This window comes from Ursus maritimus, unplaced genomic scaffold (assembly GCF_017311325.1).
Source record: "Ursus maritimus isolate PB19 unplaced genomic scaffold, ASM1731132v1 scaffold_25, whole genome shotgun sequence".
Lineage (NCBI taxonomy): Eukaryota > Metazoa > Chordata > Mammalia > Carnivora > Ursidae > Ursus > Ursus maritimus.
This window is the reverse complement of record NW_024425008.1, coordinates 12,889,794-12,916,518: the sequence shown is the minus strand read 5'-3', so window position 1 is coordinate 12,916,518 and position 26,725 is coordinate 12,889,794. Positions and strand designations below refer to the sequence as shown.

The window sequence follows — 26,725 nt, the reverse complement described above, 5'->3', positions numbered from 1 at the left end:
TGGACCTGAGTGGGAAAAGGCCCCATGACACTGAATCTCTTGATTTGTAATTCCACCCTCCAATAAGGAAAAGGCTCAACGGTGTTCTGAGGGTTTTAAAAAATTATTATTTTATTGTTATTGCTAACTGAAATTCAGCTAGTATATGTCTACCTCTCCTGATATTAGTTGCTCTTGAAAGCTTATTAAAGTTACTGAATTTTTATATCTTTAGGAATTATGTTCTAAAACCACTGAAACTTTGTAAGATTTTTTCCCACTGGGTTAGGACATTCCACTTTCAACTTATTGAACATGTAGATGTGAAGGGTTTTAATAAGTGTCACACATCATTTTTTAAAATAGAATCACACTTTCAAAAATTCATTTTCAAAAATGCTCTCCTGGAAGCACAGATTTCTTTTGAGAAGTAGTTTCTCATGCATTGTTGAAACACTGCTTCTATAGGAAAGGGCTGTATTTAAATGTATTTTTCAAAAATACACTTGAACTATGAGGTTGTACCTACTGAAACTGTTTAACACATAAAGGTCAGCAAACATGGACATTTGTCTTTTGTTAAAAGAAAAATGCAGTAACAATTCTCTGTTCTCTCCTTCCATGAGGAAAAAATACATTGATGCTCATTACTCATCTCATCACAAAGTGTATACAAAGATGCTACCATAGTAGCATTCTAGCTGTTCTAGAATCAACTAATAGCGTCCTATGGCATTCTGCTTATGTCTGGCTTTAACTCCTTTGCTCTTCAACAGCTTGCTCGGTAACTTGCTTGTGAATGTTGCAGTAAAAGAACTTCATAAAGGTCACTGTTAGTCACAGTGAGTGCAAATCCTTATTTCAAATAACCTGCTTGATAATTTCTATGGAGCAGGGATTGCTTCTGGTCAGATTTCATGAAATTTTTATCCCAAAGGGGAACACTTTACCTATGTTCCTACTATCCACTCTCTCCTTCTTCCTCTCTATCAGAAACTCAGAGCACTCATGACTACCCAGAGCAAAGAGGACATTTTCCAGTCTCTTTCCCCTTGCAGCTACCCAGTGCTTTGAAACTAAGTTTGGGTCACTAGGATGTAAGGAGAAACAACTGATAGCCCTAAAATGAAGGGAATCTCTTCTGCTCCCTCTCCTCTGACCTAGCTGGAATCCAGATGTGATGGCTGATGTTGAGGCAGCCAGAATAGTAAGAGGAAACGCATCTGAGTCCTTCTGGCCCTGTTGCCATCAAGTCAGCCCCAGACTGCCTGTGTACGTGTGGAAGAAATACGGTACTGTCTTTTTTGAGTTTTGTGATTCTGGGTTTTCTGGTTCTTGCCACAGTAGGGACCATGAATGGATATACTTGGGAACAGCTGATGAAGAGCTCATGCAAAGACTCAGAGAAGACTCAGCTCTGCCGTCTGGTCACATCAGCATGTGCTTGTGCTGTTCATTAAGACCTTCACTCTGCAGCTTCCTAACAGAAACTATATTTAAGCCACTTGCCCATATCATCAGAAGTCGTTTAAATAAAGGACATAATATAACCATTATGTCTACTCTATCAGGGATGCATGAACCACAACATTTATCAACAACTCTGAAAGCAAATGAATGAGGGGGCCACCATCAAGCAACCTCTACTTTTCTCTTCAGACAACTCAAGACCCACGTGTAACCTGTGTCTGATTAAACACAGATACAGGGGAACACCAGCATCCACGTTAAACATTAATAAACCTTATCTTTTTTTTCTTGGTCAATATATACATACACAAAGAAGTTCTACTTTTCTCCCTGCACCTCTCCCACCCTTACCAACAAATGTCTATACACACCTCCCTGGTGTGCGAGCACTCCACTATCAAGGGTACACACTGGGAAAAATGTGCATATATAAGTGTTCTCCATAAAACTGAAAACTTGTAAAAGCAAATGGTAAATCGAGGGGTGGGTATATATAAAGATTTTGGTGCCTTACCTGAATACGTCCAGAATAGTCCTTTCTGATAACTTGGGAGCCACCTGCCTAAATGCTTTCTTGAAATCTTCCAAAGTTAAATACCCACGATCTATTTGAAATGAAAATATAAAACATTCACTTACTTCTATAAACCCTATGAACTGTTACCTCAGCCATATTTGTGTGAAACTTTCTTACTCGAAGAAAAGCAGTAAATATAAGGTAATCTGAGATTGTCTCATTGGAAGAATTTAAGAATCTACTAACACTCTCCTTCAGTGGAGATGATCTCACAGATGATCTCACGTAGCTGGTTCTCTGAGTGCCAGGGAATGGACTGCAGACAGACACTGCCATAATGGCATCAGGCTTCAAGTCTATGTGAATTACCAAAACAATTTATTCTTCAAAATTCACTTTTTCTTCTTGCTTGGTGTTAGAATTATAATATATAAATAGATAGAGGGAAAACATCACAGTACCAAAGATGCTGACCCTGGACTCCATGAGTCTTCCCATCCTGTGTGTGATCTATGGGGACAGGGCGTTCAAAGCCACTTCTCTCACCTATATCCAGTGTAAGGAAACAGTTCTTTCCAATCATGTGTGGGTCAGAGTAGGAGTCAAAGCAAAAGGCCTTACGGTTCCCCATACCTTTGTAGATGGCTCATGACCTATATCCCCCACATGGCCAGCCCTTCTGCTATTTCCATTACAATGTAGGCAAATCATAAGTACAGTTACATAACTGTAAATATTATTTGACCCATGGTAAATGTCAAGAGTTTAAGATTGTGATTCAGAAAAAATACACACCAACATCTATGTAATAGCTAATGAATACAGTAAAATAATCTTCCAAGCATATTGATTATTTTACTTACTGAGAGTATGTAGCAACTTTTCTTACTAGCAATTTTTTATACCAAAACAATTTAAAGATACTTACAGTGCCTGTCAAAAGCTGTGAAGATGTGTCTTATTTCATTCCGATAGAGTTGAACTTCCTTTTTTTTCCTAATAATACTTAAAAACTCCTCAAGCAATATACCTAAAAGTTAGAAAAAACAATTTGCCAAAAGTGACCATTTTCCTCAAGAAAAAAAACAAAAACATAAATGAAAAGTGATACATGTCATGAACAAATTTTATCTTAGTTTTTGATGACTAGCGCATATTCCTAAAGATCTATAAAGTCGAAAAGACATTTTGCTGAATGCTAAACAGACCCAACCCTAGCAATCAATAGCAGAAACGGTAGGCACTGTTGGAGTTCACAGAGATTTCCAGAGGATAAAGGAATGATGACCTCAAAAAACTGTAACATTCTTCCCTCTAAAAGATGTAACAGACAGGCCAGAAACTACTTATTAAACAAGGTGTCCTAATTTTTCTTTCCTTATGGCTCTTTGATCCCTTTTTTCCTAGCCAGATGTCATTATGACAGGTTTTTTTTCCAACTGGGAGATCGGGGCGAAGACATAGTTTCTCAAAAGTCAATACCAATTGCACACCAGAGATAAAGGTGGAGAGAATATTCCATAAACAATAGAGCTGGCATCGTCCCCAGCCTTGGGTACACCCCACCACTACTCGGCAGCCTTGGGCTCTGCTTCCTGTGATTCTCATAAAAGAGCCCAGCGTGATCACATGAGGTTGGATACCGTGCTTACAATGTCTATTAAAATGAATTCTAATGTGATCTTTGTAGTAGGTTTAAAGAGTAGAGCCAAGAATTTAAACATTTTAGTGAACTGAGCCCTAAATATATAAAAAGAGCAGTTCATTTTAGTAACTCAGAATTTCCATTACAAAATGGATCACTATTTTTAAAAATAGCTCCAAATCATACAACAACCACGTGCTAATTTTTAAGAACTTGCACTTTTGGTAATACTGAGCTGTATACCTTTCCGAAAATAGTTCCAATGGTTTCAAACAAATAACATAGAAAATAGTTTTCTTAAGGGAACCTTCCTGCAATGTTGGTAGGAGTGAAAATTGGTGCAGCCACTATGGAAAACAGTATGGCAGTTCCTCAAAGAATTTTTTTTTTTTAAGATTTTATTTATTTATTTGACAGAGATAGAGACAGCTAGTGAGAGAGGGAACACAAGCCGGGGGAGTGGGAGAGGAAGAAGCAGACTCATAGCGGAGGAGCCTGATGTGGGGCTCGATCCCATAACGCCGGGATCACGCCCTGAGCTGAAGGCAGACGCTTAACCACTGTGCCACCCAGGCGCCCCAGTTCCTCAAAGAATTAACAGAACTACCATCTGATCCAGCAATTCCCCTTCTGGGTATTTACCCAAAGAAAACAAAAACACTAATTTGAAGAGATATCTGTAACCTCATGTTCACTGCAGCATTACTTATACCAGTCAAGATATGGAAGCAACCTAAGTGTCCACTGATGGATGAATGGATAAAGAAGATGTGATACATACACACACACACACACACACACACACACACACATACCCACAATAGAATACCACTCAGCCATAAAAAAGAATGAGATCTTGCCATTCTCCACAACATGGATCCACCTGGAGGGTATTATGCTAAGTGAAATAAGTTGTAGACAACACACGATTCTACTTACATGGAATCTAAAAAACAAAACAAATGAATAAACAAAACAAAACTTGAGAGATACAGAGAATAGATCAGTAACTACCAGAGGGAAAGAGAGAGGGAGTGGGCAAAATGGGTACAAACTTCCATTTATAAAATAAATAGGTCATGGGAATGTAACATAAAGCATGATGACTACAGTCAATAATATCAGATTGCATATTTTAAAGTTACTAAGAGAATAGATCTTGAAAGTTTCATCATAAGAAAAAACAATTTTGTAACTCCATATGATCACAGGTGGTAACTAGACATTGTGGTGATCACCTCACAATACATACACATACGGAATCCTGTTAAACACCTTAAACTAATATAATGCTATATGTCAATTACACTTTACTAAAAAATAATTTTATTTCCCAAGTTTTTCTTATTTGTAGTTAAAGATTTAGAAACTTAAAAAGTCAATCTATCTTTATGTTAAATGCTCCTTTTACGACTCTTTAGGACACTGTGTGCCACACAGTGTTGAGCTCTGGAAACAGAGGGGGAAAAAGGAACACACATGATTCCAGTACCAACGGAGTTACTGTTCTAGTGCAGGAGACAGTGATTGCACAGGTCCGACTGCACATGCACACGTAATTATAAATCATGGTGTGTGGATAAGGGAGAAAGCAGGAAGTTACAAAAGGATCACAGGAATCCTCCTGCAGAGTAGATTCTGATGAAGGAGTGCTCTCTAGTAGAGGGAATATTTAAGATAAGACTTATGACAAGAAGCTACCAACTGGCTAAAGGTGAGGAGGAAGAACATTCCAGGAAGTGGAAAAAAAAGCCAAGAAGGCAGCTGCATCTACCCTAGGCAACAGCGTCCACCTCCCAGCGCATCCCAGAGTGCCTGGAATGTGCTCGGTAAACGTGTGTTATATGGAATTAGTGCGTGCAGCCTTTCCCCCCATCACAGCTAAGGATACACGCAGGGATGCAGCTCTGCTCTCATCTCAGCACCTCTGAGACCAGAGAACATATCGAGACCACTTGCTGAGGATAAAATTGAAGTCCAGACATGCCACGTTCCCACAAGTTCAAATCCATTAACCTTACTTTCATGAACACCAAACGCTCATCAATTAGATGGCATCTAGATTAGCTGAAATTCCTGAATAATATATTCACTGATCTCAGCATGCCCTAGGAGACCCTTTACCATCTTGCCCAGGCTACCTTTCCGGCCCCCCTAGCAAACTTCCCGAGGCCTCCCCAAGGCAACAGACCCTTTCATGCCTTTGGGCACATTGCCTGGAATGCGCTTCTCCTTTTTCTCCTACTGAAAGTTTACCTCTCCTTTCATATGCATTAACTCTTCTTTGAAGTCTTCCCTGATTTCTCCCAGTTGAGTCCCTTTTCTGTAACCCAACAGCCCTCTGTTCATAACACAATTGATTTTCTTTTTACATCTATTAAGTCCTATGGTAATTATTTGATCCCACGTCTGCCTGAGAAGCACTGAGGGGAAGCACTGTACATGGTTTAAAATTTTATCCCCAGTGTTTGGCATCATACCAGGCACATAGGAGGCAGGCAATACATGTTTGTTGAATAAGTACATAAAGTAATAGGAAGATGTTATTTCTAGTTTTCAGCAAAAAGCATTAAAATGTATGTTTTAAATGATCTCATCACTCTGTAAAACTAACGCCAAAAGGAGGTTACTTTCTATTCACCTAGCCAGCAAAATAAACCATCATTTTAGAAACTCTAATTTCTTAATACATAGGATATAGTAAAAAACAAAAGAAATCCAAAGAGAAAGGAAAGGCATGCATAATATTTGCTCTTCACTTATCATTGCATCTGATTTAGGGAAATGACAAAAAAAAAAAAAAAAAACCCAGGACAATTCCTGGTTCAATGTGTGATTCGCATTCACACACACACACACACTCTCACACATACACACACACAAAAGTACTAAATTACACATGCAGAAAACGTATTGGTATTTGGAGCTATAAAGCAATTAGGTCTTTATTTCAGAATATTGCAGGATAAAAAGCAAACGTTCTTTAGTTTTTCCTAGCAGAAAATGTAGATTTCGATGGAATGTTTACTCCCACTTAAAAAGGACAACAATCTCATAACACAAATAACTCCATATACGTAATCAAGTTCTTTTACACTATTTTCCCACAGGATCATATACCTTGTTTTTTAAAGTCAACATTCTAAGGGTCATCAAGTAATATTAAGCCATGAAAACACATCCCCACTGCTCCCTCCACCCCCATGCCCTTAATTTGTCTGAATCCTCCACGGCAACACATATCCAAGTGCAAGTCCCTTTTCTACAAAGGGCAAAGTTTCATTCAGCTTGGCTCTCACGCTGCAGTAGTACAACCACTTCCCAAAGCCAGTGCATAACGGTTTGCTATTCGTAAAGCTCTGAAATGCAAACACATTAATGTAAGTTTTATACCTCTTGCTGCTCTTTACGTGGCCTAGAAATAAACAGTTTCGACTACTAGCTCCACCTGCTGTCAAAATATTCAAACCTAAAATCACCTCTTCCCAAAGACTTTCAATAATTCTATTGCCATCAGATTTCATACTCAATGACAAATGCATTACCTGTGTTCACCCCTGAAGTGAAAGAATATGTTCAGAAAATTCTAATTTCAAATATGATGTTGGGTCTCCTATGGACATTGTTCCACTAATAACAGCTACCTAAATACACTTGACTGTAGTTACACATTAGGATTGTAACAACATCACGAACCACACAGACCTATGTGTTTATCTGAGTTTATTATTATCTACAAAAGGTGTTCAGAAATCACCTGGGTAGTTGGACTCTATCAGTAGTTTGCAGACTTTTTTTTTAGCTGTAGGAAAGGGGGTTCTTTGTGAAACAAGAAAGTCTGATGTGTAGAGGAAATGAGGGAGAGCTATTTTGTTTAGAGCAAGGTGGCTTACACCATTCCCTGTCCAGCAGTGGCCCTGGAAGTGCCCCCACAGGACCTGGGATTGGGGACCGTCCATGCCTGAAGACCACTGGGACCAGTAATTTTTACAAATCCTTCCGGACTCTGCAAGTCTATGCATTTTCCATACCGCTGGAAAACACTTCTTTCCATTTTATAAACTACTCTTAGCAAAATGGACTCTTCCCCTGTTCTATAAAAAATATATATATTTTACTTTGCAAACCGCTTAATATATGTGATATAGATATGCCATGTACAGAGAAAGACCAGGAATGTTATCTTTTCTATTTTTTTGTTTGTAAGTAGTTTCCTAGGAGAATAATCATCTTTTACCACAGGGGTGGATATATTCAAAAAGTCCAATAAAACTATATAAATTTTTTGCTTGAAAGTTTCATTATGTATATATTTTTTTGTGGTTCACAAAACCAATGACCCTGAGCTTCAGGGCCAGTGCACACAGAGAAATCCTCTTGAAAATGAAGTCGTCTAGTTTTTGGCTATTACAGTGAGCTTAAATTAGAAACTGCAATAAACCTCGGGAGAGTGAAGGAGAAAACAATAAAAATGCCAGGTTATTTAGACTGTAAGTCTGGTCCTAGATTTAGGAGAAAAGGGAGGGTTCACATTCATTGTGCCATATATTAATTTTGTGGGGGCTTAAAAATGCCTAAAAATGAGGTTTTAAAAGGATTGAGTGGCTTTTTAAAAGGTATAATGTAAGCCGTCTCTAGCATGAGAAATAAAAATTCAGATTATGACTTCTAGAGGCCATGAGGGGGGAAACAATGGACAAAATGTGTTCCCATAAAAAGACTGAGGACAGAAGGCAAAAGTGGCATCAACAATGGTGAGATGTCCCTTATGTTAATCTGTTTTCTTTCTTTTTTTAGAGAGAGAGACAGCGTGCAAGCAAGCACACGTGCCCAGAAAGGGAGGGGAGGGCAGAGGAAGAGAATCTTAAGCAGGCTCCCTGCTGAGCATGGAAGCCCACTCTTGGCTTGATCCCACAACCCTGAGATCACGACCTGAGCCAATATCAACCTGAGCCAAAATCAAGAGTGGGATGCTTAACCAACTGAGCCACCCAGGCATCCCCATCTGTTTTGTTTCTTAGGGTAAAAAAGAGAGAGAGAAACAAACAATACAACAGAGCCTTAACTATAGAGAACAAACTGACGGATGATGGAGGGGAGGTGGGTGGGGAAGATGGGGTAGATGGGTGATGGGGATTAAGGAGGGCACTTGTTATCATGGGCACGGGGAGTTGTATGTAAGTGATGAATCACTAAATTCTACTCCTGAAACTAATATTACACTGTATGGTTTTTGTTTGTTTGCTTTAAGATTTTATTTGACACAGAGAGAGAGAGCACAAGTGGGCAGAGTGGCAGGCAGAGTGAGAGGGAGAAGCAGGCTCCCTGTGAGTAGAGAGCCTGACATGGGGCTAGATCCCGGGACTTGGGGATCATGACCTGAGCTGAAGGCAGCCACTTAACCCACTGAGCCACCCAGGCACCCCACACTGTATGTTAACTAACTAGAATTTACATAAAAACTTGAAACAAACAAAAACAATTGTGAGCTCTCACAGTAAAATGGATAAGTAAATTCAGAGGACTAACATTCCCTCCCACCCCCCACCCTCCCTACTCCCCCACCCCCCCTTCCTGAATGAAAGTAGGGGAATAAAGAGAAAAGAATCTATCTTAATGGAAGAAATCAAGTTTTACTATATCATTGGGAGGAAAATGAAGAATAAAAACAGGTTATAATAGAATAGAGAAATATGAACCAATAAAACCTTACTTCTATCAAACATGGACAGGAATTGTGACTTTTTTTATTGTGTACATCTCCTGCTCATAAAGCGTCAGAGGTTCATCCTCCCCTTTGTAGTTCAAAATCCTGATACGTTATTTTGGCATTTAAAGCTTCATTATTCCTTCTAGGCAAAGAGGTCCTCAATACCCCTTCTTAACGCAGCTTCCATCAGGGTAGCTTACTCTGCTGAACACAACTCATTTACAGGTCGACACCCCAAACTCCTTGCTGGTGCGAGAGGTAAAAATATTGCAAGGAGGGTGGATTCTGTCATGGCAGGACTCATTACTAACAGTGTGAGAGCTGATAGCTTTGGATATGCAGATCTGGGGGGTGGCTGGGCGGGGAAGAGGGGGTCTTCTAAGCCAGGATCTGGGAGAAGTCTTAGCCTCTGATGGTGGGCCCTGGGGGAAGGAGGTCTGAGAGAGAGCGTGCACAGGGGTGGACTGCAGACAGCCCACACAGAGGAGACAGATGGCCTTAACCAGGCGCTAACCAGGCCTTTTCCATCGCTAGCTGTGGAGAGGGAGGGCTAAAGCCCTTCTCTGTACTTAGCAAATGCCTCAGCATTTGACAGGACACCCGACGTTTATATGAACATGCAGTGTGCTGGGTAAGCAATCCGTGCTGAGCTCAGCCTCCACAGCAGCGCGGCAAAGCACGGAGAGCACCAGGGGCTGGGGGACAAGCACGCAGATGGCATCTGCCCTCATTCATCTCATTGAGTCCTCTTCTTTGCTTCTCCACCTTTGCAAATCCCACCCATCCTTTCCCCATCCAGCTCCGGCCCGCAACTCCTGTCTCCCTCCTCTTATCTCTTCGAGGTTTTCCTGTCCACAGTAATTATTTGACTTCCGGCCATAAATGAAGTGACAATACCCTTTTATCTTCCCTATCTTTGGTCAGTGTCTGTGTCTCCTAATTCTTTTCTACCCTACAGTGACACTTACTCAGCATCTTCTAAATGGGTAACGAAATAAATTAATTTAGGGGTCCTACGATTATGATTGCAAGATAAGGTAAGCATAATGTGTATGCATTTCCTGATCACAGAAAAGAACTAAGAGGTCAGTGAAATCTGAATTCAAACCAATAAAACCTTGCTAAACCTGTTCTACTTGGTTGCTTAGGTAGGAGCCCCAAACAAGAAAACATACACATCTAAAAAGGGGGTTTACAGTAGAACTTAAAACACCAGAAAATGGACAAATTTGGGAAAACAATACATTTCACGATCAACTCTTGGGCTCAAAACAACTCAAATGATATAGTAATAGATAGAAGTATATAAGCCAATTGGCCATTAAGCTCTTCCACAAATTGTTTTCCAATTGAACTAACACTGGAGAGCATGACTTAGTCAAACAGTCCATAATCACCACTATGATGAGTCAATTCCTTTGATTTTTCCATTGTTTAAGCTGAAGGTTAAAAGTTCCTGGAAAACTTCTTCTTTAAGTATGCAAGTGAAATATGTTGTTTTCAAAGGATACTATGAAAACAGGAAGGGGAAAAAAATCTGGATCTAATCACCTAGTGAAAAGAAAATTCTGAAGTACTCTTTTTCCCTAGGCATATTTGATTAAGGTTCCAGGATGAAAACACACCGACAGCTGTGTGAGGATTCAGGGGGGCAAAATTCACGCAGTTCTTATTCACGGCACTTGACATACTAAGCAAAAGTCCCCCAAATCTTATTTGTTGTTATTCATATAAAATGCTCAACAGTTTATCACACAATGAAGCCAAATCACTGGATATCACACGTGGTCTTTCTTTGCCCTTCGTGGAGCTGCTGAGACATGTTTGGCATTAAACCACTGGCCTGTAATGAAGAAAGTTTAAGGAAGAGCCTTACAAAATTCACTAGTGTATTTACTCAACAGTTTGTGAACATCAATGGCTACTCATGAGCCTCTCTTCCATGTGACGTCGGGAAAGAACTATATTAGGGAAAACTGTCTCTCTAGAGAACTAGTTTCTACTGCATGGACGCTAATCACTGGATTGTCATTCCCTATTTGTTCTGGACGTTAGGTAGCTCAGAACCAAATCTGACATCAACCTCTAACAGCAGTGGAGACCTTTCTGTGTACTGATCCACTCCTGATGTCAACTCATTGATGGAAGTTCCTGGGGGAGTGAACACTGGCCTTAACTCTGTCACAATGACTAGTACGACCCATGACACTATTAAAATCCATGGAAGGGTTTATCAAATGGTTGAGAGGGTAAGCTTGGAGATCAGACCACTGTAGTCTGCTACTTAGCTAGCTGGGCCACCCTAACTTAACCTGAGTTTCAGAATGTTAACTTATAAAATGAGGATAATCTTGATAGCATAGGTGTATTAAAGCGAACAATTCATGCGTGGTGCTCATCACAGAGTCTGCATGTGGTAAGCGTTCAGAAAGTCATAGCTGTAATTATTATCTATAATAAATATTGTTAACACATGGAGATATACTGCAAACAAATAAAGAACCATCAAATGCCAGGATAGAGATATTTTATTATTCCTCTCCAGAGCCTAATTTCCTCTTTCAAAAGAAGGAAACAAGTAAGTTTTCTAGGTCTCTTCTAGTTGAAACCTTCTTTTGTTCTCTATACCTAAAGAACGTATGAATTGCACCACAGACAACAAGGGTTATTAGGAAATACAACCCTTTGAAAGAGGTAGCAACGTACATATTAGAACCATCCCAACAGTGATCTGCTGCTTCTTAAACAAGAGGCTTGATTTTTTAGTCTCCCACTAATATAATTCCTTGTTTTTGGTGCCTAAACAGTTTTTGCTGATACCTGCTTGTTAGACATTAAAATGGCTTCTTGCTACTTGTGGCTACCCTCAAATTCTCCCAGTGTGACTTTCCTGGAGACACTCTACTCTTGCTTCTTATGGCTTTGACTTCATTTTCACTCTTCTTAATTTTCACAAGGAAAATCTACAGAAACGACCTGCCTTTTAGAGAGACCAGAAGCTCCTGGGAAGTAGGACCTAGGCACCTAGGTCCTGTGTTTAGGTACTGTGTGAAGTGTGTGCCTGGTTAAGACTCTGCCAAGTCAGGATCAATCCAGATGTGAGTCTGGACCTCACCCAGGAAGCTGGGCAGCAACTGGGCCTGCACAGAGAATTCTTTACGGTAGCATGCTAAAGACCTGGCATGGCCTTGTCTGGATGTAGAAAGAACCACAGCTAGCTGGAGAACTCCCACGTCATGGCTACCAAGAACAACCCTGGAAAAATGGGATTACCTAAATAAATAGCTTCCAGAAAGCCAAGGCCAATATTTCAGTCCTTCTTCAGGATCAAAACATTAACGAGAGAGATCATACATTTGACAAAACATTAAAGCTGTGCATAAACCCTCTTCCTGCATGAAAAATAACACATAAAAGGTGACTCATGTATGGAAAGAGTGAAAAGAAGGAGCTGATGGTCTGAAATTGGTTCAGGAGTGAAGAGTTCTAACAGAAAAAAATTATGTTAGAAGCAATCAGAGTTCAGCAATGATTTCTTGCTAGGATGACTTTTTTACTCTTTCTTTTGACTATTTGTGGTCTTGAGTCTCCCTTTCAAGGGAACGCAAATTAAAGCTAGCTGGAAAGGTAGTACCCTGACTTTAAGTCTATTCCTTTAATCTTGATGGTAGCGATGCTCTGAGAAGGTTAATTTGCCATTGATATCAAGACCAGAAGAAGAAGGAGAGGAAAAAAAGAAGAAGAAAGAAAAGAAAGAGGAAAAAAAAAAGAAGAAGAAGGGAAAAGACTGGAAACCTGCAGACTGAGGAGAGTCTTCTGACACGAATTTTGGAGCAAGGTGCTAAGCACCTCCACTGTGATCTCATTCCTCCCCCTTCTTCCCCTGAATTTCTCAGAGGACTAAGTTACTTTGTAACCTTTTGAAATGTACCTTAAAATTAATTATTAGGAAAAGATGCTGTGAAAAGAAGCATCTCCATGATCTGATTGAGAAGCGGATGTGAGAGAGATGTAATATCCTAATATTAAATGCAGGAAAATGCATACAGGACCAGGCCCAGGAGCAAATCATCAAAGTCAGAAAGGCCTCACAGGGAAAGAAAACCTTCTGTGTGAAGGCAAATCCTCAGTTTAGAATCAGAGAATACACATTAGGGAGAAGATCTATGAAAATAATGATCGGAGAGTGCCTCTGGCAGCAGCCCACCTGCTATAGCAGAAAAGTGGCACGTTGAACCAGCGCTGGGTGTATAATGTGTGCGTAAGACCTTCACTCAGACAGAATCACTCACTGTCAGGGGGCTGTTATGGAGAGAAACCTTATCAATGCAAAAAATGTGGGAAATCCTTCTGCCAGAAGACAGGAATCTTTTTGATTAGAAAATTCCCATAGAAACCCACAGGAAAAAAAAATGTAGGCAAGGCATCATCAAGAAGTTACAACTAATTGAAAACTACAGAGTATGAGTTGAATATTCTGAAAGTGCAAAAATTTTTATAAGAAATTAAAAACCTGGGGAAATTCCATCAAGAGTTTGTTAAAAACATATTCTCCTGCCAATAATTTGTTCTAAGAGTCATGATTCATACGCGATTCCAGACCTTGTATACAGACCATGATTCATATGTGATTCCAGACCTTGTATTCCAGTAAACTCCTTTGTAAATCTAACCTTTATAAATAAAAAGATTTTTAGGGGCACCTGGCTGGCTCATTCAGAAGAGCACTCTATCTCACTAGATGGTTTCATCCATTCCCGTGGCTTCAAAAACCATCTACATGCCAATGACTCCCAAATTTACTTCAGCCCACAGCTTTCCTCTGAATTCCGTATTCACACAGCCTGAGTGCCCTGACATCACTGACTGAAATGTCCTCAACATATGCAAAAGTGAACTCCGAGTCTCCCCCAACCCCAAACATTCCCCCGCCCCGCGCCGGCTTTCCATTTGAGTGCCACTTCAGTTCATCTAAGTCAGAAAATCCCCATAATCAGTTGGATGTTGACATTACAAGCAACGTTTTCTCTTTATGCTTTGCAATGGTTTAAAAGTCCCCTACAGTAAACATATATACTTACGAATACATTAAAGAATCAAAACCTCTTTCTTTGAAACAGAACAAAGATGTGCTTTATAATCTCTATTTTTGTTCTTAATTTTCACTTTATGAATGTCTAAAAATTAATATTAAGTTTCATATTACCAGAAGTTTTTGGATTTACTGAAGACATCACGGAATCAGCTTCTATCTAGAAAAGAAGAAACAACAGCACATATAATTTCATCAAATGTTTTCACAGTGCGAGTTCTTCATTCCTGAGGTGTGGGGAAGGATTGTATTTTATGAGAAACCAACTGTCTTGAGTTCGGCAGATAAGTAATATCACAAGACAGCTGTAATAGTCTTTTTTTTAAAAAAAAAATTTTATTCTTCCATCTATAACTAGGGTAGGGGGAATGGGTGAAATACGTGATGGGGATTAAGGAGGTCATTTGTTGTCACGAGCACCAGGTGTTGTATGGAGCTGTTGAATGACTATATTGTACAACTGAAACTAATTACTACACTGTTAACTAACTGGGATTTAAACAAAAACTTAAAAAAATAAAATAAAAAATAAGGTGGTATTAAAGCAAAAAATATCTCTATATAAGATACAATATGCTAATCTGCTACAGACTCTAATGGCCCCAAAACTATTCCATTGACCAAAACAGTTTAAGCATATATCATCAACTTGGCTGTCACACATGCAGCATAACCTAAAAGGTGACCTTTCTATTTTAGACAAATACAAGCAATTATTGCAATGAGCTCGATGGCTTTATTTTTTTTAACTTTTTCCCCTGATTATAAAAGTAACATGATGTAGAAAACATGAAAAATATAAAAAAAAAAAACGTGAGGAACATTTTTAAGAACAGCCATCCAATGAGAACCACTATTAACATTTTGGCCTAGTCTGCGTTTTTCCCCCTATGGCTTTTCAAACATATTTCAGAACACACCCCATATAAGATTCAGGAAACTGCTTTCGCTATGTATTAAAATATAAGCATCTTCCTGTATGGTTACAAGGGACTTGTAAACATTACGGAATTAGAACCTTGGCAACCCCTTACAGTCTTTCTGCCTTGGATTCCATGCCCTGCACTTTCCTGGTTCCTCTTGCCCCTGCCAGGTGGTTCCCACTGCATCTTCTTCGTGGAGCCCCTGCCTACCCTGAAATGGTGGTACCCCCCAGTGGTTTACTCTCTTGCACTCTGCACACTGTTCTTGGGCAACGCCACCCAGTCTCATGTTCTGAGCTATCACCTGTAAACTGAGGAGTCTGAATCTGTTTCCAGCCCTTTCCTCTCAATTCTTCACCCAGTTCCAGATTCCTGCATTTACAAGGGGTGGCACGATCTGAGAGCAGGTCTTTACCACCAGAACCTCAACACCAGCACAGTATTTAATGAGTGAATTCACTCAGGATGTGCCCAGCTGCCTCAAACTTAACGTGCCCCAAACTGAACTCACTGACTTTCCCCCAAGCCTACTCCTCAGTTTTCCTACTTGGTGGCATTTACTATTGCCTCAGTCCCGGTTTCACACTCTTTTCTTATGACCAACCACATCTAATCACCAGGGCATAACATCTCCCAACACCATAAAATGCTTCCAGACACTTCATGTCAGAGGAGGCTAGCGAGCTCTTCTAGTCTAAGTGATGCCTAAACTACTTTCCATTAGAATTAGAAGACCCTCTTCCTTGTCCCCTTCACTTTGGGTTCTTTCTGTTCTTCATCCTAGTATTCATCACAGAATTTTATAAGTCTCTTTACACTAAATTGTGAACCACTTCACAGTAGGGGCTATATTTCATTCACCTTTATATCGCTAGCAACTAGCAAGTGTTCATTTTATTAAATAGGAACACTTCATAAATTCTATTGTGTAAACAATTGCATGAGTGTATAAATGATTTATTACATGTCATGTATTCAGTAAATATTTCATTTGCTCAAAAGCAATATTCAAAAATAAAACCCCAGGGGCGCCTGGCTGGCTCAGTTGTTGAAGCATGCAGCTCTTGATCTTGGGGTTGTGAGTTCAAGCCCCACATTGGATGTAGAGATTACTAAAAAATAAAATCTTTAAAAATAAATAAATAAAATAAAATAAAACCCTAAACCTCAAGCTATTATAAAAGTAAAAATGTGCTACATTTCACAGAGGGTATCTGTTGTCATTTATTTAACACAAGTTCGCATACAAATGATTGACAGGTGTACAGGTGATTTGCTATACTTTACTGTTTAATGATCTGCAGTCAGACATTTAATTAAAAAACGAAATCCAAAACCTCAACCAGGTATGAGAATAAAAGTAAAAAATATGTTAAATTTCATGGACTGTACATATGCGTGTTACCACATCACTGTACTTGTCATTCAGTTCCTCACTTATATTCTGAAATTAAATTCAGTAGATTCAGGAATGATAAAAGCAGAATGAAACCAACTATCCTTCCAGCTGAACACAGGTTAAATACAATGCTTTAAAGGCTATATCCATTTAGCTGACTTATTTGAAATTCTAGCTGAAATGACTGCAGGTGAATGGGAGAGGTGCAATTTCTGGGAGTCAGCTCTGAATACTTCTCTGAGCTCCACGATTAGCATCTCAGCAACCAAGCATTTGCTAGGAGGTGAACCACTCTGAGCCCACCTGGTCTGTTCATGGGACATGTTTGTGTCAACAGAACTTCTTTACCGTGAAGTTGTGAGGCATTTAAGCGTAATGAGGGATGGGGTAGTGAGATGTCACATGCTCCCTGGCTTTGCTGGGCTTGCAATCTGATAGAGCCCGCATGAGGAACGGCGGGGCCAAACTAGCTTAAGGAGGGCACGAGGAAGGGCATTCCAGGCAAAGCCCTCTGTTTGATGGCTGCAACTGAATTTCTTAAAGCTGGATAAGATCTTATCTCTGATTAATTCCAGTTCAGCTTCTTAACAAGAAGGATCCACCACTAGAATCAATGTAACAAGGGGAGCAGGAAATCTGTCCTCCCAAAGCAGCACGCTCCTTGAAGCTCGCTCAACTCTCCTTGTGAGTGAATAAGTGCAAACTTTCCTGGAAAATAATATCCAAAAAAAGTTCAAATGTACCTAGCAATTGTACTCCCAGGAATTTATCCCATATACAGCCACAAGTATAGATATACATATAAAAGGATACTCAACACAACAATGTTTGTAGGAGTGAAAAATAATGAAGGCAATCTAAATGACAAAGACAGGAAACTGGCTAAAGAGAATACTATGCAACTAGTTTTTAAAATGTGGTGGTGTGTGCTTTTATGTTCACTAAGTGAAAAAAGCAAAATAAAATAGGTATACTAGGTACCCACTTATGTTTTTAATAGAATGCTAGGCATGTTTGTTATACATAAGAAATTTTGGAACGACACACAAAAAATTGTTAATAATGGTAACCCCTGAGGAGTGGGACTCGTTGGTAGCAAAGGAAGGGATTAAAATCCCATTGAACTTTATACTTTTCCCAGACCGTCTAAATTTTTTTGCCTATGTAAACGTTTTAGTTTTATAATTTTTAAATGAATTCCTATTACCAATACCGCCTCCCAGCCTTCCCTCTTGACACCTCCCTACATCTTGCATTTATTATAAGCCTGGTGGTGAGAAAGGCTTCATGAACTCTTAATTCATCCCTGAGTTAGGTTCTTAGAAAGAACTGGACACATCTCTGAAATCGCTCTGAGAGGCAGTGACTTTAAACATCCTAAACTAGCCACTGCACTTAGAATCCACCCACTCTTGTATTGCCTGCCCCATTCCCAAATAGATGAAGAGAGCTCTACCTTGGAGGGCTTGTACCCAAACAGCATTACAACAGCAACTTTAAAGTCCTCTCTGCTTAGATAGCCTTTATTATCTTCATCGCATGCCTTAAATACCTAAAGAACATTAAATAGCTTCAGTTAGACCAAAACCGTTTGTTCTATTACTTTTATTACTAGTTTATACTAAATTTAAAACTCTAAAATGTAAAACTCGGCTGAGCAGAAGGGCTCGGAAATGGGAGTTGCATTATCCTAATTCTATTTCTCAAGAACTTTTAATGTGCTAAAATTTACCTCCCCGGCCCCGCAATGTGCAAACGACTTACTCGCTAGACTGACGCAAATTAATTCCTTTAAACCACTGGGATAAATTCTACCCAAAATTCAGTCCTAGAATCAGGATGGTGAAACAGATATAAGGTTAGAGGTTACTATTAACAAACTAAAAAAAATTTAAAAAATAACTAAAAAACTAAAAAAACTTAAAAAAAAAACTAAAGCGGGGAAAAGAAGGACCTTGGAAGTAGCCAGAACACTGGACAGGGAGCGAGAAGCCTCGCAGCCCTCGGCTCAGTCATTAACCATGGGCCTTCTGAAAGACAGTCCAGTCCTTGTCAGTGCAACAGAGCTGAGCGAGACCTGGCGGGTGACGGAAATGGGAGCCCTTGGTCAAGTTCGAGTCCGAGAATCAGCCCTCCGGACACCTACTTCCACCCACTTCTTGTGTTCTGAAGGGCTGGCTTCCCACGTCCGTGGCCGGGCCCTGGCCTCGGAGAAAAACATCGCGACCACCACAAACGAATCGAGACCAGAGAAGCCGAAACCTCCGCCGCCAAAACCCGGTTGCTGTAAACCTCTGGCTCTGGTCAACGCAGCTAAGGAAGCCGAACTTGGCTGGGCAACTCCAACGTCTTCTCCCATTGGACGGCCTGCTAGCCACTGGCGTTGATCCCGCGGTTCTATTGGCCAGAGGCTTTAGGCCGTTTCCTTGGAACTGCCTATGGCGGAGAGGCTCGTGGGGCCGCTCCGAGCCTTGGCACCGCCTTGCTCGTCCCCTTAACTCCTTGCGCGCCGCTGGGATAGAGTTCACTTAGGTCCTGCTTCAATCTCTTTTGCAAGGTTCTTTTCTGCCCCCACACCTTGCAATAAGTCCGGAATTCACGCGCATATCAGCAAGTCAAGTCATTGGGGTCGACTCTTCCAGGGCAGTTACTATGGTCTGTTTTGTCCTCCCGATATTCCTTCACCAAGTAGATGTTCAGTAAAGGAACCAAGTCCTTAGGACTTTTATGATGTGGGAAACAAAGCCAGAAGGAAAAGTAAATTAAATGTTCTTATAACCTGCAGCCCATTGACAATGACTTGATGCCGGCAGAGTTTAACATTCCTCCCGGAAGCTCCCAACTGTCTTAATGTTAATGCCTTGCTAGAGGCAAAACAACCTTAGCTTGACAATAGCAAAGCCTCTTTTATGTGGGGAGTACTCTTTTGCAAATGAAAGTCCTTTGGAAATTTCCCCTGTCTTTACCTCCCCCCAACTCCTCACAATACCCTGGCAGCAGCTCTTCCAGCCCCCAGGTCCTGTCCCCGAGTTTAATCAAACCACTCTTTTGCACTGAAGGCATCTCAAGAAATCTTCCTAAGCCACCAGTTCCAGACTCCAGTAACACTATTCCAAAAAATCACATCAGTTTACACCAAGCTGTTTCACTAAGTCCTCTAGAAGTGCCTAGTTTGAAAGCAACTCTGAGAATAAATGTTATAAACATTAAAGCCAAGGAATATGGATGGGGAGGATTCCGTTTTGCAAAGGAGTTTTAGACCCCTCTCTCTTCTGGCAAAACAGTAAAATTAAAAACACACGTTTCAAAGAAGAAACAGGTATTCGCGGTTGAGTATGATGTAAGCTCACGTACCCTTTTATTTTACAGCAGGTTTTACAACTTTGCGCCCCCAGCAAGCCCGCTCCTCCGGGATACAGGTCTCAGCCCACAGCTGCCTCGAACCTCAGCTAATCCTCTTTCTGCCTTTAAGTAAATACCCCCTGCCTGGAGCTCCGGGCGGCTGAACCAGTCTATGAGAATCCCGGCACAGGGGATGACTTTCACCCATTAACTAAGGGAGGAGAGAGAGAACACTTAATTTTCTCCCTCCTCCTTTTACAAGAAGCGGTCAGCAGGTGAGCCGAGAGCTGGTGACTGCCGGGACCTCCCTTCCACCCACTCCTGCGGAAGCCTCCGGCAGGCCCTCAGGATCCAGAGGTCTTTAGGACCCAGCGGCGGGCGTCCCGGAAAGGGAAGGGGCAGGGCCACAGGGCGCGAGCCCCGGCCGGGAGGGTTTAAACTGCGCGCAGGCGCGGGCGGCAGAAAACACAGCGCGAAGCAGCGGGTTGCTTGAGTTTTCGTTTGTTAGTTCGGCTGCTGTGGGCTCTGGAAGCTCCAGGTGCGTATCCGGCACGTGCGGGAGCCAGACCCGCGGGACTCTGTCCTTTATGCCTGGGCTTCTCGGGTCCTGCGAATTCTGAGGCCCAGTGGGGCTGGAGGTAGAGTCTGAGGGAAGCCAAGTATCAGCTAAAGACGCTGGGGAAGGTCCCCTCTGGGCCTCGGCTTCGTCAGTCAGAACATGTCGGGCGCAGGCGTCGCGGAGAGGCGAAGTCGGCCGGGGGCGTGGGTGTGAGGGGTCCCAGCGCTCGGGTTCTTACTCCGGCTTCTCCTCGCGTCGGGTAGGCGGTGTCGGCAGGCAGCGATGCTGGAGCGCGTGGGGCGCCTACCCTGTGCCAGGCACTGGAAGTTTCTGGGCCAGGTTGCCCTGTACGCGGAGCCAGTCATTTGCGGGACTCAGTATATAGACTTAGTGCGAGTTTGAACGGAGTTTTTTCCCGGCAAAACTCTTCTAAGGGTGCTGGGCCTGGGGTCGGCGCCCAGAAGCCCCTGTCTTTGCTGCGTCCGCGTACCCTGAATCGGCCGCTTTCCTCCGGCCCCACCGCCCTTGCAGGACCACCTCACTCCAGGTTCGTCTCCCTCCAAACCATTCTCACGGAGTGAGGAATGGTAGTAGTTTAGAAAGGTAAATCGGGCTACTGTTCTCTCCCGTTTGTTAAAGCCTTTCGGTGCCGCCCCCGCCCCCCCTTCTTAGACTGAAATCCAGGATCTCATTCTGAACTGTATTCCTTGCCCAAATTCCTTTTTCTAATCCAAGAGATTTTACAACTTTGTTCCCGCCTCCTGGCCTTTGCAGACTGGGTTGCCTCTATTTGGAATACCGCCCTTTATTCGGCTGGTTCTTTTTTCATGCTCCAGATCTCACTTAAATGTTACTTATCCAAAGAGTAGTCCAAAGTAAGGACGTCCGTGTTAACTCTTATACACCTGTAAAATGCAACCAATGTTTGGAAAGATAGCTTGGTTTTTCTCTTTGTGTTGATCTGTTTTTTTTTTCCGCCTGAAATATCACTCCTGGGACAGAAACCGTTTTTATATTAACTCCTTATCACCAGTGCTAGACACAAAGTAAGTGCTCATTAAGTACCTGTTGCATGAGTGACTCCTGGAAGAAGGTATGTTACTCATTTTACAGAGAAGGAACCTGTGGCTTGGCAGTGAAATAACGTGCCCAACTGCCTGTTTACCACCTACTAATGACTGGATTTGAAGTTGGGATCCATGTTTACCCACAGGTGGCCACACAGGGACTCTGTCCTCCTGATGGTCTGCATGCTCTACGAACAGAGTGCTACGGTCCATCTTGGTAACCAAACTTGTAATGTGTCCTCAGTTTCTTTAAAAGAACAAAACTTTGACAATTTGAGCACAGACGCTTGGGTTAAATAATTTTTCTCTGGGTCTTGTACGAAATTATTTTTAAATCACAGTAAGAAACTTCCTTAGCTATCTGGAAAATGTACTTAGGCCTTTACACTTGAATTGGTGAGATTTTGTAGGTAACAAAATCAAAAGTACTTCATCTAGTTTCTTAAATAGAAACTCGATTCTGGTTTGGAAAACAAGTGTTTTGCCTCAGTGCAAGTTCCTGCAGGTTTTAGTTGTATGATTTAGGACAGGGCCAGTAAGATAGTTGGGTCCTCATGGCAACAACTCTAGATAATGTATATACAGAATTGAGCATTTGACACTGTCTTGAGGATTTTGTTAAGCTTTACAGCAAGTAGCTTCTCTTTGGTGAAGAAAGAACCGTTAAAGTCCTGTGGGCGCTCATGCTTGGGTGAAGCGTAGATTTGTAAACTCCAATTTGACCTCAAAAATTTGAGTAGTTATGATTCTTGAAATTTATCTTAACTCCAAGCACCTGTTAAAAGATTCAGGGTCAAGAATGAATACTTCTCTTTTGGGGTTCGTCCCCAACTCTTTCCTCAGGCCTCTGAGAACAAGGTCTGAGAGGAGAAGGTAACTAGGACTTTTGCTGTCACTTTATTTGCCAAATTCCTGTAGCAGATTCTGGGAACGTGCCTCTGAACACCTGCATAACAGCTGATGTTCATTACGTGGCTCAGCATTTGGTAAGCATCAGGTGTGCTGTATGTGTTGCAGAAACAGGGAATTTGAGAGCAACAGTTTGTCCGTAGCCTGGTGAATGGAAATAATTTCTTTCATTTCCAGAAGTATGACTCAAGAAGGTGATTATGGGAAGTGGACAATATCCAGTAGTGATGAAAGTGAGGAGGAAAAGCCAAAACTAGACAAGCCATCTACTTCTTCCCTCCCCCATGCTGGGCAAGGAGCCGCAAATGAACCAAGATACACCTGTTCTGAGGCTAGGAAAGCTGCCCATAGAAGGAAATTGTCACCTGTGAAGTTCAACACAGATTCACAAGTTTCACCTCTGAAAAGGCAGAAGAGTGGTTCCCAGGAAGACCTAGGTTGGTGTCTCTCCAGCAGCGATGATGAGCTGCAACCAGGAACACAGCAGAAGGAGGCTAAGAACGTGGTGGTCAAAGAGGAGAGCGGCATCTCTTCTCCCAAAGACCGTGCCACCCAAAGAACTGGAAATCATGGCCCTCCCGCCCACCATGTACTAAAAGAGGAGGAAGAGGAGTACGAAACCTCAGGGGAAGGCCAAGACATTTGGGACATGTTGGAAAAAGGGAACCCCTTCCAATTTTACCTCACTAGAGTCTCGGGAATTAAGCCAAAGTATAACTCTGGAGCCCTCCACATCAAGGGTAAGTGGATGCTGCATGTCTGGGAGCTGTCAGACAGCACTTGAGAGGGTCCCCTTGGCAAAACAAGGAGGGTAACCTAGAATGATCTTCAAGAACCCTTCAGTCTTAACTACCAGTTTGACGAGGAAATGCATTAGTTTGACAGCAAGTTGTTAGGGAATCACAGGGTGTTTCTCAGTCCTGTAGATGAACCAGTTGGAATACTTAGACAATTTTAAACCTCGTGCTAACTTTTAAACTTATAACACTTTAATGAAATAGCAAATACCTGACAGCAGCACCTAAAACTTGTTAATGCAAATTTGGGGTTCCACCCAGGTTCACTGATTCAAACTCTGGGAGCAGGGCCCTGCAATCTGTTTTAAGAAGCTTTTCCGGGGATTCTAGTGATGAGGGAGGTTAGCTGAGAACAGGCAGAAGCTGACACCCCACAACACCCCTCCTCCCAATGGGATATATGTGACCTTCCTCAGGCACTCCTGGGTGCCCTAAAGGAAAAACAAATTGTTAGATTACAATCCTACAAGACAGGAGTCTCCTTCAGTTCACAAAAGTCTTAGCAATTTACAAGAACAAAGCATTTCTATCAATGGCCTAGCTTCCAGAAGGGAATGTAGATACAATTAAATGTCCTTGTAATTTGCAGCCCCTTGACGGATACTTGAAGTGGGCAAAGTGTAATGTTCCTCCAGGAAGCTCCCAACTATCTTACTATTAATGCCTTACTAAAAGGAAAATCAACCTTAACTTGACAATGGGATGGCCTCCAGTATCCTGAGAGTCTCCTTTAACAAAAATCCTTTTGAAACCTCCCTTTTCTTTTCCCCAACTCCCAAGTACGCAATCAGCCACACCTCACAAACCCGTGGGCACCTCTGCCCACGGGTCCTGTCCCCATGCTTTAATAAAACCACCTTTTTGCACCAGAGACATCTCAAGAATTCTTTCTTGGCCATCGGCTCTGGACCTCACCCCACCGAACTTCACCTATATTCCAAAACCCCATCACTAATGCCCAGTCAGGTTTGAGAACCACTGCTTGGAAGCCAGGTTTCTGTTCCTGGTGAAAAAACAACGCCTGCATGCAAATACATTTCAGTTCTGAATCAAAAGATAGTCTTTGGTTACTTTGCTTATTCCCCTGGGGTGCATCTGTGTGATATAGATTTGGTCTTCATTCCTGGTTGGTTTTTGTCCCAGGCTCCTGTAACAGCTATAAAGTCATGAAAGTTAAAAGAATATCTTCTGGGGCACCTGGGTGGCTCAGTTAAGCGTCTGCCTTGGGCTCAGTCCAAGATCCCAGGGTCCTGTGATCAAGCCCCATGTTGGGCTCCCTGCTGAGCAGGGAGCTTGCTTCTCCTTGCCTCCCTGCTTGTTCTTTATCAGATGAGTAAGTAAAATCTTAAAGACAGTTCATAACAAGCCCCTTCGTCACGCCTGGGTTTGTTAAGTGGCTTTTGGAAAGCCCTTAAGAATGGAGGACTGATTGCCAGGGGGACCCAGTTGTGTCATTACAGTTGGAACTTTCGGCCCCACCCCCCCACCTCCAAGGAGGGGAAAAGGGCCTGGAGGTTGTTAATCTTTAATGGCCTTTGTAATGAAGACTCATTTTTTAAAAAACCCTAACTGTGGAGGGGTTTGGAGAACTTCCAGGTTGGTGAACACATGGAGGTACACACCCCTCCCCCCATACCTTGTTCTTTGCATCTCTTCCACCTGGCTGTTCCAGAGTTGTATCCTCTTAACAATAAACTGGTAATCTAGTGAGTGGAGTGCTTTCCTGAGTTCTATGAGGCATTCTAGCAAATTCTCAAAGCCAAGCAGGGGCAAAATAGGGGTTACCATCAAGAAGCTGCAATACATTCCTTTCGTGTACCTCTCCCTCTCATAAGGGTAGGAACTTGGCGCCTGGATGGCTCAGTCAGTTGGGCATCTGCCTTTGGCTCAGGTCATGATCTCAGGGTCCTGGGATTGAGTCCCATGTCAGGCTCCCTGCTTAGCAGGAAGCCTGCTTTTCGCTCTCTCCTTGCTCCTCCCTCCTGCTCATGCTTGCGCACACACGGGCTCTGTCAAATTTATTAAAAAGAGCTTCCTTAAGGCAGCTTTTAAAATCTTTGTACCCCAGCATGTAGCTCAGAAGCACTCAGTAAGCATGGGTCAAATAAAGGAGCCCACTCTTAATCCTCAGGCAGTTTGATGGTTATGAGCACAAGTGCTGAAGTCAGATACCCTGGTTTCAGATCCTAACTATCCCTTCCTAGCTATGTGGCCGTAGACAGCCTCCAAAGGGGAGACCCCTCATCCACAAAGTGGAAATGAGCAGCTCCAGCTCAGAAAATGGCTGTGAAGAGGAAGAGTGAACACAGGGACAGTGATAAGAACAGTGTGTGGTACCTAATAGGTACGAGTACAGCAGTTAAGAGCAGCGGTGGTAATCATGTAATTCTTCTCCTGGTACAGTTTATGAGAAGGGAGCTTTCTGATCTTAACTTGAAATCAAGTTGGAATGGGTGCGAGATACAACCCCCTTCAAGATGGAATGCAAGAGATGTGAGGTTGGGATTATGGGTGCCTCTGCCCTTCTTCACAGGAAGCAGGAGGTGCTTTCAGGCTCCAGAAGACCGTCTTGCTAGTCCTGGGTTGGGGAGGTTCCTTAGAGAGGGACTTGGGACTTGAAGGAGATAAAAATTAAGATCTGAAACAATATGTCTTTTAGAAAACTGGCAGTTTTGAAAATTGACCAGCCATCAAATTCTGAAGGTGTAGGTTTTAGTTTTACACTATATTTTGTAAAAATGTAATAAATACTAAATAGCTTAAATTTTTTTATAGAACATTAAAGTCTAGTTTTGTAGTCACTTCTCAGTTCAGTTTTCTCAGCCGAATTTTGATTGTCAATGACTAAGTCAATTGTGATTATAACCAGATGATTTTTATCAAAAATGAATTAGACATAAATGTTTTATCTTCTCAGATATTTTATCTCCTCTATTTGGGACACTTGTATCTTCAGCTCAGGTGAGTTTATGGTGGTTTTTTCCTTGGGTGAAAAAGGACAAATAACCCCGTAAGAACATGTGTGAGGACCTCAGTCCTGTACAGGGTCTCCAAGATGTCTCATAACTGGAGACAGGCACCAAGGAGCCCCAGTTGGGCTATCCAGCCGTTAGCATGGAATAAGGTGCCACGATCAGTGGGGCTTCTGGCTCTGGAATGGGTTATAAGGACTGGCCAAGAAGTCATTTTGGGAATTCCAGCTTGAGGGACTTCTTTTTGGAACACAGTTAATCTCATGGGATTCTAGTACAACTCCTGCAAAGGTATGGGTAGGTAGGTGAAGGCCAAGTTGTTTGATTTAGAAAACTGTTTCCTA

At 41.9% G+C, this 26,725-nt stretch overlaps 2 protein-coding genes across 7 annotated transcripts in view; one reads left to right on the top strand and one right to left on the bottom strand.

Annotated features, from left to right (window-relative positions):
* Window positions 1–19,859, bottom strand: part of EFCAB11 (EF-hand calcium binding domain 11) — a 141,351-nt gene extending 121,492 nt beyond the window's left edge. Inside the window, exons 1-5 of one of the 3 annotated variants that reach the window (XM_008698867.2) lie at window positions 18,882–19,853; window positions 18,192–18,287; window positions 14,528–14,573; window positions 2,895–2,996; window positions 1,964–2,054 (exon numbers count right to left, since the gene is read on the bottom strand). In XM_008698867.2, coding sequence (XP_008697089.1) covers window positions 1,964–2,054; window positions 2,895–2,996; window positions 14,528–14,573; window positions 18,192–18,287; window positions 18,882–19,094 — 548 coding nt within the window. In that variant the 5' untranslated portion in view covers window positions 19,095–19,853. Of the gene's footprint in view, window positions 1–1,963; window positions 2,055–2,894; window positions 2,997–14,527; window positions 14,574–18,191; window positions 18,288–18,881 lie in introns of all 3 variants that reach the window. The other 2 variants (XM_008698838.2, XM_008698883.2) reach the window with 2 other exon arrangements.
* Window positions 19,860–20,479: 620 nt separating this feature from the next.
* The window catches only part of TDP1 (tyrosyl-DNA phosphodiesterase 1), an 87,553-nt gene continuing 81,307 nt past the window's right edge, over window positions 20,480–26,725 (top strand). For all 4 annotated transcript variants that reach the window (XM_008698826.2, XM_040641542.1, XM_040641543.1 and 1 more), the window contains exons 1-3: window positions 20,480–20,615; window positions 22,790–23,352; window positions 26,327–26,370. In XM_008698826.2, coding sequence (XP_008697048.2) covers window positions 22,794–23,352; window positions 26,327–26,370 — 603 coding nt within the window. In that variant the 5' untranslated portion in view covers window positions 20,480–20,615; window positions 22,790–22,793. The remainder of the gene's footprint in view (window positions 20,616–22,789; window positions 23,353–26,326; window positions 26,371–26,725) is intronic.